Source organism: Oryzias latipes, chromosome 8, assembly GCF_053564925.1.
Source record: "Oryzias latipes strain Hd-rR chromosome 8, Olatipes_Hd-rR_3.1".
NCBI classification, from domain to species: Eukaryota; Metazoa; Chordata; class Actinopteri; order Beloniformes; family Adrianichthyidae; genus Oryzias; species Oryzias latipes.
The window spans coordinates 18,137,724-18,152,710 of NC_136244.1; the positions used below are offsets into that span (position 1 = coordinate 18,137,724).

General features: G+C 41.0%; 1 protein-coding gene across 2 annotated transcripts; it reads left to right on the plus strand.

Annotated features, from left to right (window-relative positions):
* The first annotated feature begins 12,114 nt into the window (after window positions 1–12,114).
* Window positions 12,115–14,638, plus strand: pmp22a (peripheral myelin protein 22a). Of its 2 annotated transcripts, none has more exons than XM_004071397.3 (5): window positions 12,115–12,443; window positions 13,046–13,136; window positions 13,257–13,350; window positions 13,432–13,572; window positions 13,664–14,638. In XM_004071397.3, the coding sequence occupies exons 2-5, from the start codon at window positions 13,059–13,061 to the stop codon at window positions 13,819–13,821; spliced, it is 471 nt and encodes a 156-aa protein (XP_004071445.1). In that variant the 5' UTR covers window positions 12,115–12,443; window positions 13,046–13,058; the 3' UTR covers window positions 13,822–14,638. The 2 variants fall into 2 exon arrangements, with proteins under 2 accessions (XP_004071445.1, XP_078807068.1); XM_078950942.1 differs by having other exon boundaries at window positions 12,335–12,949.
* Window positions 14,639–14,987: the final 349 nt, after the last annotated feature.

Genomic DNA, 14,987 nt, shown 5'->3' on the forward strand with positions numbered 1-14,987 from the left:
GGTGGTATTGATCCTTCTTTTTTCCTCTGCCTGGATTACGTTATTTTTATTTTAATCGTTTTTTTGACAATTTCTTTGAGAGGGAAAGACTAAATCTTCTCTTGACACAGAGTTTGCTTTTGATCCTGAAAATCTTGTTTTCCATCACAGCTTGTAATTGAATTATACATCATTCTGATGAGCTGCTCCCAGGAGCCAATTGGGGTGTGAAGCTTAGCATTTACTGCCATCTAGTGGTTGTCTGGAGCGCATGTCCTCGGGTGGGTCTGTCAGAGTAATAAAAAAAAGCAAAGGATTTATTTTTATCACCTTGAAGCAGAAGATTGACTAACTTAGAGAGTTTAAAATGTGTCTTTTTAATAACTGTAAACGACTTCAATGTTTTATACAATATTTTTTCCACAAGTCTAAATTGTCATTCATGATTGCCTAAAAGAATATTTGAATATATATTTTTCTTTTTTTTTTCTTTTTACAATGAATTGTAAAAATTGTTCATGGTGCTCAGTTTTTCCCACCCCCAACTCAATGTCCATCATTTGATCCATCTCTTGGAGCTGCATGTAGTTTTTCATCTCAGGCTGTCAAACTACATTTCCTGTTGAGTTTCCAGTTTTTTTTGAAGGTCCCGTGTCGTCTCACAAGTCTCCAACGGGAGGCGCTCACCGTCCGTCCGCAGGTTTGCAGAGTCAGGAGTCTGGACCCAGGACTTTTTGCGCCAAAATTCCTTCTGCAGCCTTGCCGCTCTTCCAAGAGGCTGCAGGCATGCCGAAATCTGGAAAGTATTAAACAACCTGCTGGTGGAGGAGGGCAGGGGCTGAGGAAGAGAAGGTGGGGGGATAAAGTTTAAAAAAAAAAAAAAAAATCAACAACTGGGGTTAGGGGGGTTAGAAAAATTGGGGAACAGAGGGGGAGGAAGCAGTTCATATGGCGCCCTTTAGTTTGCTACCTCCAACCTCCCCCCATGCAGCTAAGCTTGTCCCTAAAATAAATAAAAGTACTTCTATTTTTTTTTAAGTTAAAAAAGGAAGAACCCAGAAACCACTCCCAAAGCAACTACACTGTTTTATTTTTACAGCAGCATTTCACATCCCCCCCTTTTTAAAGGGTCATAAACAAACAGCCGTTTCTCTCATGTAGCTGTACTGAGGGAAGAGGCTGGGGTGCGTGAGGCTGGGCTGTGTGCATTTGGAGTAGCGAACAACAAGAAGGCCAGTGCTGTCAAAAATCCCCAACTATGTGTGTGTTTGCGTGTGTATTTTTCTTGTGGGCAGCAGGAATTATAAAACTGGATGTCATCCAGACCCCCTTTCCCATACTTTGACTTGCAAATGCTCCAAGCATGTTGCAATCAACTGCACATACTATGTCCATATGAGCTCAAAGCACGTTAGGTAAACAGTAATGCACTTTAGTTTTAACTGTACCAGGATAAGAAACAGAAGAGAAGGGCTTCATCTTTACTATTTCAGATACCTCCCATCTGCCTGTAGGTCAGTGTGCCAAGTTCCACGTCTCCAAAAAGGGAGCAGGACTTTGAAACTAACAAATGTTATCATTCTAAACCTCTTTTTTTCCCTTTTTTTTGGCCAAAGATATAACTCAGTACTCCTTTAAAACAGAGACACACCACGGTACTACTGATACTGGTGTTAGCAGGAGTAGTGAACATAAACATTCCAGCACCCACATTTGACCTCCTGACCCCTGAAAGTTGCCTGGGCAGGGCTGGCAGTGGGAGACCACACAAATACACACATGCTGGGGGGGGAGGAACAGGGAGGACATAAACCCTCTCCCATGTCTTTGCTCTAAAAAGCTGGAGAGAGTTGAAGCAAACACAAGTATAACATTCCAGTTCTTTTGAAGGTGCGTCAAAGAGAAAGGATGGTTTTTCACATATGGAGGAGTTGTTCAGAAAGAAACCTCTCTGGCCTCCATTTGGCTGTGTTCACATCATTAAATGTGCGTTGATAGTTAAACGAGGTAAACTTTGACCAATCAGGGTTCTTGAATGTGCTCCACATGCCCCGGTCTGAACGTAGCATTATTCTTTCTGAGATATACAACAGGATCCTTAATCAGCTGTGACAGTACAACTGCTAGAACTGCTTTAAGCTAATTGAAGCTTAAAGTTACCTTGATCTTTAGTCTCAATAAAAATAATCTCCATCCAGTTTTTGTGTTTTGTCTTTTTTTATGTAATGGTACCAGCATTCGGCCCTCAATCGTGACATTTCAGAAAAGCTTTTTACCAAAAGCATTGACACGGTGATTCATTCCTTTATTTTCCATTCTATCCCTCATCTTCGGTGCTGCTCTGCTTACCCTGTCTCATTCCTGTGAAGGTCCTCCAGCCACACGGATCCCCAGGAGGTCCAGCGCGGCCTGCACTCAGCCATGACTGCTGTCAGTGGGGCTGGGAGCTCTGCTGCACTCTGCCCCCTCATCTCTGCCAGATGCTGCTTCTTTTCTCGAGCTCTGCTGAAACAGAGCACCCACGCTTGCAAAAGCAAAACCTCCAAATGTAAACGTCTGCACATTTCCAAACATCGAGGTCTGACAAATCCCAAGTTTTCATTCATCTGGGATTGTGGCTGATTGGTGGAAAACATTTATCAATGAACCCATGATAGATGAAATAGGATTCGGATCTTGGTCACACAGCCAGGCCACATCCTTGTCAGCATAGACTTGGCGCCGTCTTTGCAGAGGCCTTATGTCCACACAATGCACCTCTTGTGTTGGTGGACACTGCCTGCGAAAAATACTCCCAAACTGGGAGATCACAAAGGGTCGCTTCCCATCAGCAGCTTTTAAACTCTGACCTCCCGGACTTCTGTCCAATTTATTCTCACTATCGGACACAATGAGCAGCAGAAATGCCATTCATTCAACACAAAAGCAGAGGCCTGCAAAAACTGTTCCTTCTTCTTGCACATTGCTTTTGGATGATTCAACACCTCCTCTGCACCCTAATATTATTTTAATAGGCTTGCATGCTCAAAAAGGACTTTTCCAATATCTATTTGCAGGAAGTAATTTCAGCTCTTTACACCCTCTATTGCACTGAGAAATGAAAGTATGCACGACTACTTTCTGGATGTTAGCTAAGTAGATACTTTTTGCAAGTTGTCAAATTGAGTGCAGACATATGCAGCTCATTAACTGGGGTATTGCTCGTAATTCTACATATTTAATCTAAGATATCAGGTTATTTAACATTGCTTGCACATATGAGATGAGTCTATGTATTTATAAAACTCGGTGTTGACTGTTTGCGCGGCTGAACCTCATTCAAATATCACAGTGCAAATGTCAGCACAGCCGGTGAGATCCACTCTCCATAACAGTCTAGCCTTCCTGCTTTTCCTCACAAATTTTTCACAAGCTTTCTTTCTGCAGTGGGAACACTGAAACCGCTTCAAGGCTCCTTAACTTCCTTTAAATCTCAATGGCATCATAAATCAGGGCGTGTTTAGAGAGAGAAAACAACATGAGAGTGAAGAATCCCCAAGATTCATTTGGTGAGACGGCTTTAAGACGCACAGCGAAGGGTGTTGGTCACCTATTAAATAACTTCGTCATCCAGTTTGTTCTCGACTCCCTTTGGCCGTGAGTCCCTCTGGGCTGAGCTGGAGAAGAGACGGGGAAAAGTCCGGCTGATGCTGGCCTTCCTCGCCATACACTGGCCAGACTCTCCTCCTCCATGTTCACTCAGCCAATCACAGCTGACAGAACATGGGCAGATGCAGTTGTGTGTTCTCTGTTGTGTACTTTTGTTAAGCTTATTTAATCCCTTTCAGGCAGGATTCATTTTTTTCTGAAACAAAGAAAACTTTTGACTGAATGTGACTCTACATCTTGCATACATAAAAGTTTCGATGTAACTTTCTACTTCGTTGTAAATACAGCAAGACTACATGCTGCCATGGCTGCAGGCATGCAAGTTGTAAAAGTGAATGTTCATAAAAGTCTATATAGTTTTGAGCGTCTGGCTCAAAACTATATGGCTGAAATACAGTAGCTCCAATATTGCTCACCATTTTTGTTGAACAGGTAATGTTGGGATTGTGAGGTACTGTAAGCTAGCCGTAAAGCGTGTAACAGATGGATGATGGGGGATGAGCTTACTCTGCACCAATAGTTCAGTCCACAACTCATTTTAGATGAACTACTGCTGCCCTGCAGAAACTATGTTCAACACAGGTTTTATTTTATTTTGGCCAAAAAACGGCATAATCTTAATTAAAAGACCCCTGGGAACGCTTTTAGAAACGATCAAAAGACGGTTGGAGTAGGCCTTTAATCTTAAAATTTGTTTTTTATACCAGCAATGGAAGTGAATCTGGATCCTCAACCCCCAAGATGCAGCTGCTGATGAATTCTGTCTGTAAAGGGTTGAAGCCCCCACCACCCTCAGCATCTGCAGCTGTTTTCCATTGACAGCTCGCAGCACTGATCAAAGAGCTGCTTCAGATTCATCTCGAGCATTGGCTCATTCAAGTTACAGTCTTTTGTGAAAAAGGAAAAAGTCACGTCGGCAGTAAAAAACAAACAAAAAAAACCCTCAAACTTCATGGCTGGTGTGCAAAATGAGAAATGCACGAGTGTTTGCATTGAGCCAATGAGCAAAAATGAAAGCTGGCCTCTAACTAAGAGAGGAGGAAAATGTGAATGAATGGCAAAGTAATCATTGGCGTGTCTGTTTTTTTCTTCTCCCCTTTTTTGTTCCATGCTCCAGCTGTGCTGCAGCTTTTAGATCAGGAAGTGTTGCAGGAGGACTTTATGGGATGGAGGCTGGGTGAGGTCACGGAGCTTTTTGCCCTTGGGATGGGAGGATAGTTAGGAGGAGACACATGGCTCACTGTTCCAGCCCTATCTATTCATTCTTACTCCGACACTTAAAGGAGGTCTTCATCTGAGTTTAAGTGCACCAGACAGGATTGCCATTTCGAGAATGACTACACAGTGACCCCCAGTTTCACATCTGCGCCCCTTCACACACAGACATAGTGAAAGTGAGTCACCAACAGAGCTGCAGTCATATTTTGGAGATCTGTGAATGCCTGGCCCTGCATGCTTGGGATGCCTTGGGTGTGACCAGGGTGGCCTCCGATGTGTGTGTGTGTGTGTTTTGGGCTGCTCCAGCTGCTTGCCGCATCAATTCTCGCCAAAGGAGAAGAGCCAGCCAAACTCTGAGTCAAGCAGACCCCAAATTCGCAGGAAAATACACAACACATGCACTGAGAGGATGTAATGGAAAGAAGTGCAGATAGCACATGGTGTTCTGGCTTTGTCATGGATGCAAATAAAAAAAGAGACTCCATCCACTTTTACTCAAGGCAATCCAGTTTAGTATAGAAGACATTGTTAGAACTCCAATAAGGTGATTTGGTGATAGAAAATCAAACAGAAAGAACAAATTACCAACAAGATAAAGGTTATGGATATCTGCTGCATGCAAAAATGTTATTGGGAAAACCTTGGCATGCATGCAAAAATCTCTCTGTTATTTGTCTGCAGAAAAATAGTTGCCATTAAAAAAAACAGTTAGATTTAAGAGCTAATAGGGAGTATCTGCCTCCTGAAACTTTGCTGGAAACTCTAATAACCACAAACAAGCATGAAGTCTGAGTTGCACCCTGGAAAGACAGAATGTATGAGGTTTTATCTACAACTCCATCATTTCTGTAAGCTGTATTTGTGAGAAATAAAAACTCTTGTCTTGGATTTGACAAAAATAAGCTAGAATTAGATTTGTGCTCATTATTTAACACACCAGCGGAAAAACAAGCCATTAGGTTAGTCATGAAAATCAAAGGCATTCCTATTCACAACAACATTTCGACACCATCGGGAGACGGATTTACTGATAGCAGCTTTCTGTGAAGTTTCCAGTTATCCGTCGTGGTCTTGAGTCTTGGAGATTCAGAGGAATCATAAGGAATGGACGGTACGGTCTGCTCCCTCCTCCCACACTAATGTGTGTAGTTTTTACAAACTGGAGATCCACAAACACAAGCATGACCTGAGGGAATGAAATATCCTCTTTGGGAAAACCCCCACATCCCCAAAGTGGTGTTTAAACTTGTCAGCTGCATTGTGACTGCATGTTTAGTTTCTTTTCTGTCAGGAATACCATCGGCGAGGAAAGGAGAGACTTGGTTTTGTTTTACTCAAATCTGTCTGATGCTGTCTGCAGTGTTTTTCTTTTAGTTGTGGTGTTTAAATGGCACATTGGTTCATCATCAAAGCAGACTGACGGTATTCCTTGAAGCTGTTTGCCTTTTTACAACTTGAGTGAAGCTGATCTTAAAGGTTTGGTGCAATGCTTTGTTATACAAGGGTAACTTTATGAAGGAAATATATATAAAAACAGCCCCTGTTTTCAATTAGTGTCCCATCCCCCAGAAGTTTGAAACAGTGGGAGCGCACTTCAAGCTGCCATACCACATTATTTCTCTGAGTTCAGAACATTTGTGGCGCCATATGGCCAAGCGTAAAACTTTATCTAACAGTAAAAGTTCCACTGTTTCATAATTTCATTGTTTCAGCTGAAGTAAATTCATTTTCAGATTTGCTATTGACCACACCCTGCTCACCCCCCACCCTCCACCTTCTAATCACGAAAGGGTGAAATCCATTACATGAAGCTATATAGCAAAAGACATGTTTTAAAACTCTGGTGTGGGTGGGGAGACCAGGATAAAACCTCATCTGGAATGCGTAAAGCATAACAACATATTTCAATGTCTCTCATGGCTCTGGGTGTTCAGCTGGGATGGGAGTGGGTGTGATCCTGCCGGAATTGTATAGGAGAAAAGCTCAGGGCGATAAAGAATGAGATGTTCTTTCTGTGCCTGCCTTAATAAATGTGAAAAATAAGCAGCTATAAGGAAGACATTTTAATCTTATGGCCTGGATATGGTGCTATAATGTGAGATTTGCCTTTAACAATGACGATGGACACATTTTTCATGATAAGAACTAGACTTTTTGTTTGTTTAGGATCCATATTGTGCAGATATCCCACAATAAAAAACACAAATAGGGCTGTGATTGATTATGTCGATTTTCTTCTGAAAAAGATACACATTTAATTATTTCTATTTGGGATTTGTTCTGTTACTTCTTTAAAAACTCATCATCAAATCCAGTTTGGCTTTCAAACCTTTACCTGTCTGCAACTTTTTTTTTTATAAACTCTGCAGTGTTTATTTATAATATTCATAATTTCTTTTGATTTTTTTCTGGGTTACGTTCATTGAAGACATGGATATGAATTTGCACATTAAAGCCTCCTTTTAATTTGTACATCAGATATTTTCATGGGTCAAAATTCTTTTGAATGTATGTTTTTGTTGTAAAACTGTTTGAAATGTGGACATGTAAGGATTTTTTAAAAATCATACTGTATTTTTTTAGCCTCAAATATTGTAATCAGTTCAGATTAGAATACTTTATTAAGGTTTTTTTAGTGTTTGCTAAAACAATTTTCAGGTTATCTTTAAAGTTCAGCTGTTTTTTCCCCATAAAATAACTTTAAATGTTTTGGTGTTTTGAGCATATGAAGCTTAAAATAGCATTTCTGAGTATTTCTTTATTAAAATTGTTTTTTTTTTAAAAAAGGGTAGCCAAAAAACACAGTTTGAAAAAGATCATATATGTCACAAAGAAAATACAATGAGGGGACCACAAGCTCCCTGCTCCACTCCATTCTGATGAATCCACTAGATGACTAGATCCGTTTACACAATCGGTTTCCTTGTCCAAGCTGGCATCTTTTTGTTGCATCTGTAGTAGTTTTATTTTATTTTTTTAATTGGCTATAAACAACATAATTGTACATACATAAATATAAGACCACGGGGAACACTTCTAAAACATAGAGAAAAATATCATTTCACATAAGTTTGACATTTATTAATACCTGTTGGGTGGTTTGTTGTATAAAAATGATGACAGCTGATTAAAGGGCCCCATTATATATGTCTTTTTTTTCCTTCTTATGGACTCTGGAGGCTCTGACAGCACCCCTGATCTTAAGGGATCCGTCACAGCAGAGAAGGACAAATCTACATTCATGCATCCTGTAGTAGTTAGACCAAAGGCTTCCTTAAGATGAAAGTTGAGACGATGTAAATGATGTCCTAAGTTTTATCTAACAGGCTGACACACTAAGGCCTGACAGTATAAGTAATTAAAAGAGCATAAGAGCATGCGTGTTTTGGAAAAATGTTGACTATTGGTTTTATGGTTAAAATTCTTAATCTACAACACATTCCTGATGATCCATGAATGTTTGTTGAAATTGAGTATGGAGGGAACAAAGTGACTCTCTGTGCCTGGAGCCATCATGGCTTATAAAACATAATGAATTTCATGTACCGGGTATATTATTTCATATGTTTAAAGCGAGACAGTCTTGTAATGAGGACAGTGATGTCAAACTCGTAGAAAGGCTTTGGCTGTGAGTCAGAGGGTGCTTTCAGGTGAATCTGTAAAGCCGCTGGAACATTGCTGTGGACCGGCTCATCCTCTTTTACTCCAGCGCCGAGCGGAGCTGTCGCTGAGATTTTGCGTTCACTATGGGCTGCAGTCCAAACTGGTGCCGGCAGACGGAGACACACATGTTGACTCCACAAGCCAGTTGCACTGCAAGGTGGTGGTTTTTGGGTCAACGTGCAGTCGCTCTGTTTGGTGTGACCTCCATTGTGCCTCACTGCATTTCCCAGCACGTGCTCAGACAGGTTCTTCTGGAAACGTGTGATAGAATAAGAGCACCAGAAGGAGTGCAGATGATTTTATCAAGCCCAGTTTTGTGTATCAATACCCCTCGTGACTTCTGATCCAGGCAGAGATGAAACACAAGCTTGTTTAGTGAACCAAAGGGGAAGATTAAGTTTTTGGGTTATTTTCATTTTCTTCTTGCTTTGGCCAACTCTTTCAGCTTACAAAAGCTCTGTAGTTGTGTAAGAGTAATAAACTCAAAAAGACATTTTTTTTCTGAATAACTAACCATGAAATATCTTAAAGCAGAGCTGAAGAAGCTCTAAAATGACCATAGAAGCAACTTCTTCTATAACTCATGCATACCTTAAATACCGGTAATCTCTTAATAAACAGACACCTTCTTACAAAAAGAAAAGGGAAAGTATGTCCTGGCACACCCTTTTTTTTATCTGACTGAAGCTGTCAAGTAGAGCATACAGACAGTTCTTGGCTGAAGACACCCCAGCAGCACCAATGAGAAAACCAAAGATAACTAACAGATAAGAGCCAGTTGTCTCTGGGAGTTTATATTTTTGCTGCAGAAACAACACAATCTTCTGAGTGCATCTGAGTCAGATGTATTTGACTGCAATTAAAAGCTGAAATGGAATGTGTCAGGAGAGGAGTAGACATTCAGCAGAAGATAGGAAAGAGTGTGAAGAAACCAGAGGCGGACCACGAGGATGTGTGTGCTGATGACATCAACTCCAACAGGAAGCGAGAGACTAATGATTAGCACATGTTCAGGATCACTGGGGTGCCACCATTTGGACGCTGTCACGCTGTACGTCTCTGATTTATTTGCTTGTTATTTCTTCTCAGCGAAGGACAGACTCACTTCCAAGATAAAAAAAAAGTCTTTACCTCTCTCTTGCTTTTTGGCCTGCTTTATCTGATTAGCTCTGAGCCAAGGGAGCGCTTCACCTCGGTCATGGCTCATTCTGGAGTTTCTGTCTTTAAAATGAAAGGATACCGAAAGCTCTTCAGGGGCTTTTGCACTTACAAACAGACTCAGTTTAATGCATTTTCAGTGAAAACATTCAAATCCAGTCAATGAAAAGTATTTACAATCAGTCTCTGCATGCTAACTACTGTTCAACTGTGTCCTGCAATGTTTGCAATCCTTCAGCATAACTCTGTGTAAGGGGCTCCTCCCAAACTCCTCCTGCATGGTCTCTTCTGTGTTATCTGATAGTCACTAAGGGGCCAAACACAAACACCAGCTCAGCAGCTCGGGGCAGAGGATTGGAAACACAAAGGATGCGTCACACGCACTGTTTTGAAATCAAGAGAAAGCAACTATAAGAAAAATGTCGTCTAAAGTCTGAATCGTGTCTACTAAGCCAAATCCTAAAGATTGAGGCCACTATCTAGAGTAAAGAGCAAAAGAGGAAAAAAGTTGGAATAAAATAACCTTCTTCTTCTTATGTCTTCTGCTTATGTCTTATCTTCTTATGTTGGGATAAACCTAAAAATTGACAGGTATGGCTTGATGACTTTATATTCCCATGAGTGGGAACGTTTTTTAAGCTTCCCTGCTTTAACAGCACATAAGCAGCAAAGAATCTGGGATCAAATCCAAAGTCTAATCCCTAATTTTTTCCCTCTTCTGTCACCCTCATGTTTGCTGTCAGAGATTGAGTCATTCTGGCCACGCCTGCTGCTGGAGCCCAGTTCTGAAAACTCTGGACCTTTACTTTAAAACCCTTCATTTTGAAAAGAAAACTGAAGCCCACCGATGTTCGATGCAGATGATCAGTGCAAAAAAGGCAAACGTCTAAATAGTCAAACTAACACATTTCAATATATGGCAAAACTCTGCCGTTTTACTGGTACATTCCTGCTGTAAACAACTCCAAATCTTTCCAAAATTGTTAATTTTCCAGACATTCATACATAGAATAATGTGTTTCCCTCCAGGCAGTGCTTAAATCACACCATAACATTATCAAATGTAAGATTTTTTCCCCCCAAAACTTGCAGGGTAATGATAAAACTAAAACAGTTTACATTTACATTCACACGAACTCGAACAAAAGTTTTAGCTTTATTTTGAAAATATCTGGATTTTATTAAAGTAGAGGGGGTGTGAGCAGTTCTGCATGGTGTCCATTAAGCTTAAAAAAAAGGTTAAAACCAGATCACTGGATACTTATTTCTTCAGAATATTTTTGTTGTTGAAGAATATGTTTCTTAAATATTCATCAATTGAAAAGAACGTATTAAAATTTTATCAGAATTAGGTGCTTTGAAAACCTGAAACTATAAAGCTTTTAGCCTTTTTTGGGCTGAGAAACTCTGATTTAAAGAAAAAAGCAAGTCTGTTCTTTGACAGTGAATTTTATTGGATGCCAGAGTGAAGAAGCTAAATGTGTTCTCCTGGCAGATGATACTCCAGATGCAGTGTTGGAGAGTTAGAAGCCAAATGTTTCTGTAAAATAATATGTCTCCATTGGAATTGTACAAACACGTTTTTCAAGGAAAGAATCTGTCACTGAAGCCTTAGGAAGATAAATGGAAGGATGCAAAACGTTTCAAATGTTATTTTATTTTTATTGCATCCAAAAACCTGCTCCAGCTGCACAACTGAGCTCTTTTTTTCCCTTCACCTTGCAGCTGGCACTTCCTCATCCATCTATGGTACCAATTACATCTTCATAAACAGCAGCTGAGTGGTCGGCTGCTGGTCAAAGCTGAGCATCTTTCTCCTGGCGGTTGATGACAGCAGCTCTGCAGTTCACTGGCAAACGCTGGCCACAGGAATCCACCTGATGATGAGCCAGAAAACCTGCAGTCTGGGCTAAAGAAGCAACAGATTGCTGCCTTTTTTTCTTAGTGTTGTCGCTTCTATTTTCCCTTGTTATTTGTGAGGAAATGGCCTGAGACCACATCATAATGAAGGTTAAAGAGCTGAGACCGACTGCATCTTTGTGCCTCATCCGGAGATGGTGTTTGGGTGGAGAGGCAAGGTGTTCCGTCGATTTAGCATGACCAAAACACAGTGTTAACTCCCCTGTGGGGCTGGACAGGCTCTCCCGTCTTTCGGCAGACAGGAGTAAACAAGGAGGGGGTCTGCCTGACACATTCTGGCATACCACAAACCTCTGGGGGGGTTGGACTCTCACAGGCCAACACACACTGACTGATCCCTGCTGGACATGTGGCTTTTAGTGCACACTAAATTGGGGTTAGTTTGCCACTTTTAATAGGTCAACCAAAATGTTCTTTGCAGTTATTTTTTTATTTTTTCACATTTGCAGGTGTCCCATAAAAAAATATGTGCAATGCAATAAGTCAGTGGCTTTTTAGGTGACCTTTTATGGGTGCAGTAAAATCTGTGCACAAATGCATTTCTGGCTGTTTGACAGGTGTTATGGTGTCTTCCTCCAGCTTTGCATGCAGCCTGTGGGGTGCATCACTAACACATGCTGCAGCGGGAAGAAAGGGGGTGGCGTGCGCGCCGGGAGCCTCGCTCTGGTGACGTGCGGGGCCCGCGGGCCGCGCAGGGCGGTGTTTTCAGGCGGGGAAACTGCCTGACTGGGGTGTGTGAGTCTGAGCCACATCTGGAATAGGAGTCGAGAGAAGCACAAGCTTAGAGATACTTTCTCCAACTCTTCTGCACATCTGTGGAGTTTTTCTTTTAATTACATTTGAAACTTTGCCTTTTTGTAAGTTGGATTTATCCAGGATTTGTTTTTATATATTATTTCAAGCTTAAGATTTCACGTTTGTATTTACTTTCTGATTTTTTTCCCTACCGTTTTGTAAAAGTGTTGGACCTTATTCGGGAGTAAAAGCGATTTTGGATGTATTTTAAAGAAAAAAGTGCGTTTCTGTCCCGTGTTTTGCTCGAAAGTGTTTAGGCAACAGTGGGGGCTGAGGCATGATGGCAGCTGCTGGGATTGGGGGAGTTTTCCGCGCTGATGGAGTCACTTTTGTTCCAAACTACATTATAACTCGAAAATAAGTTCGCGTTTTCCTTTGTTTTTCATATTTTTTATGTATGAATCAGTTGTGTTTTTGCTTTAAAGGCGCAGACGGTTGCTCACGCTTTAAGGAGGACTCCCCCCCCCTTCTGTTTTTTTTTTGCTTTTTTTTCTTATGAGCGTAAGCGGACACTTTCACACCCACCAGGAGGAAAGTGGAGAAACAGCGCCCTCTGCTGTTGTGATCGGTCATGACACCTCCAGTTTGTTTTCGATGATACGTTTTTCTTGTTTTGTTTGTTTTTTTGTTTGCTTTTTAACAGTTTCTTTTATTGTGTCTGCAGATCTACTTGAAAAATGCTGTTCATCCTGCTTGGAGTGCTTCTTTTGCACCTAGTTATCCTGATACTTTTAATTGTATCTACAGCAGCAAGTGTACGTCTTTTTATTATTATTTCTTCTAATGGGAAAATTCAGAATTGAATAACTTTTAGGTGCGGGTTATCACATGCAAGCAACGGATAATTAATTTAAAAAAAATGTCTTCCTCACCAGGCCTGGTCTGCAGGTGTGGATAAGAGCACAGATCTCTGGTACCATTGCCAGACAACCTCTGGGAGCTACCAATGCAAGCACGCCAGCAATGAAGGTTTGTCCACTTATATGACATTTTTGGTATTTTGTGGTATAAAGTTGAGGAGGATTTGAATTTGTTTTCAATAATTCTCAGAGTGGATCCAGGCTGTGCAGGCCCTCATGATCCTCTCCTGCATTTTCTGCTTCTGTGCGCTCATTGCCTTCCTGTACCAGCTGTTCAGAATGGTGAAAGGCGGCCAGTTCTTCTTCACCGCCATTTTCCAGATCTTGGCGAGTGAGTACAACTTGATCACTGAAGTGCCACACCCTAATAGAAAGTGAGCTGTGAGGTCATCTTGTCATTCCATCCGTGCTTTTTTTTCTAGGTGTGTTTGTGATGTGTGGAGCGATCATATACACCGTGATGCGCCCCGACGAGGAAACCATAACACATTTTGGCTACGCCTATGTCCTGGCCTGGGTGGCCTTCCCTCTGTGCCTCATCAGCGGCCTCATTTATATCGTCCTGAGGAAGACGGAATGAGAGTAGGAGAAGAGGAGGGGGAAAAATTGGGGGAATGTTACAGGACCCCCCTTTAGAACAACATCGCACTGTGCTTCCTGCCCACAGACCACAGAATGACTTCATCACAATCCTCCAGTATTCATCGTTTTCCCATCACAAGCTAAAACCATTTGTCTTGTGAATCCAAACTAAAGCTGTTTGTCACTACAGTAGTGTCCTGTGGGGTCATTCTCAGCAGCCTTTCCCACAAATCCAACCAGAGTCACCTCCTCACATCCCTACAAAGGTGTACATAGTGTCTGTGTGGGTTTTGGACATATTTATAACATTTTATACATACATTGTGTACATAGAGTTGTCGAGTTAACATTGTCACGCTCGTTTATGTTTTAAGAGTGTGTCTCACAAATCATGCAGCTGTGCCAAAGAAGTGTCGCTTTAACTTCCAGTGTGTCAAGCTTTTTTCTCTCCTCTTTTTCTGTGTTAAATCAATGTGCCTTAATCAGAATGTTTGCTTATATTGAAGGAAATGAGATCAATCTCAGAAAGTGGCGATTCCTATATGAAGTTTAACTTTGATAACTCAGCAAACTGATTTGCATTTTGTATTGAAAATGGTGCTTTTTTTTTTCAAAAAAGACAAAAAATACCAACAAAAAAAAGACCCTGCTATCCTTGAAATTTGTATCCTAACTTGTGTTACTAAATGTGTTTTGTTCTGTAATTAATTTGCTTTGTACAAAAACATTTTTAAACTTTGCTTTTTTGGTCATTATTACAATTAAAATTCTTTTAAAAAAAAGCATCGGTTGAATAAAGGTCAAATCGTCTGCAATCTGCTGAGTATGGCAATTATTTTGAGTCACGTGATCTTTTTGAGTGAACAACATGATGTGCTGGATGGAGACTTTCTTGCAGTATTGCTATTTTTTCACGGGGGGGCGCTGCAATGCACAGAACACAGCCAGACCTTTAACTGTCATGTTAGCAGACCACAGAAATTTGCCCCAGTTACAGAAAATTTGACTTCTGATTTGGAGCTGCTGTTTGCCATGGGGCCTTGTTTATGTATTGTTTGTAAACGTGCAGGGGATGGGCTGTGACCCTATATGTTTTTTTGTTTTGTTTTTTTGGACTCTTTAAATGAACTTTAATGACTCGGTCATCACTGGAAACCACAAATC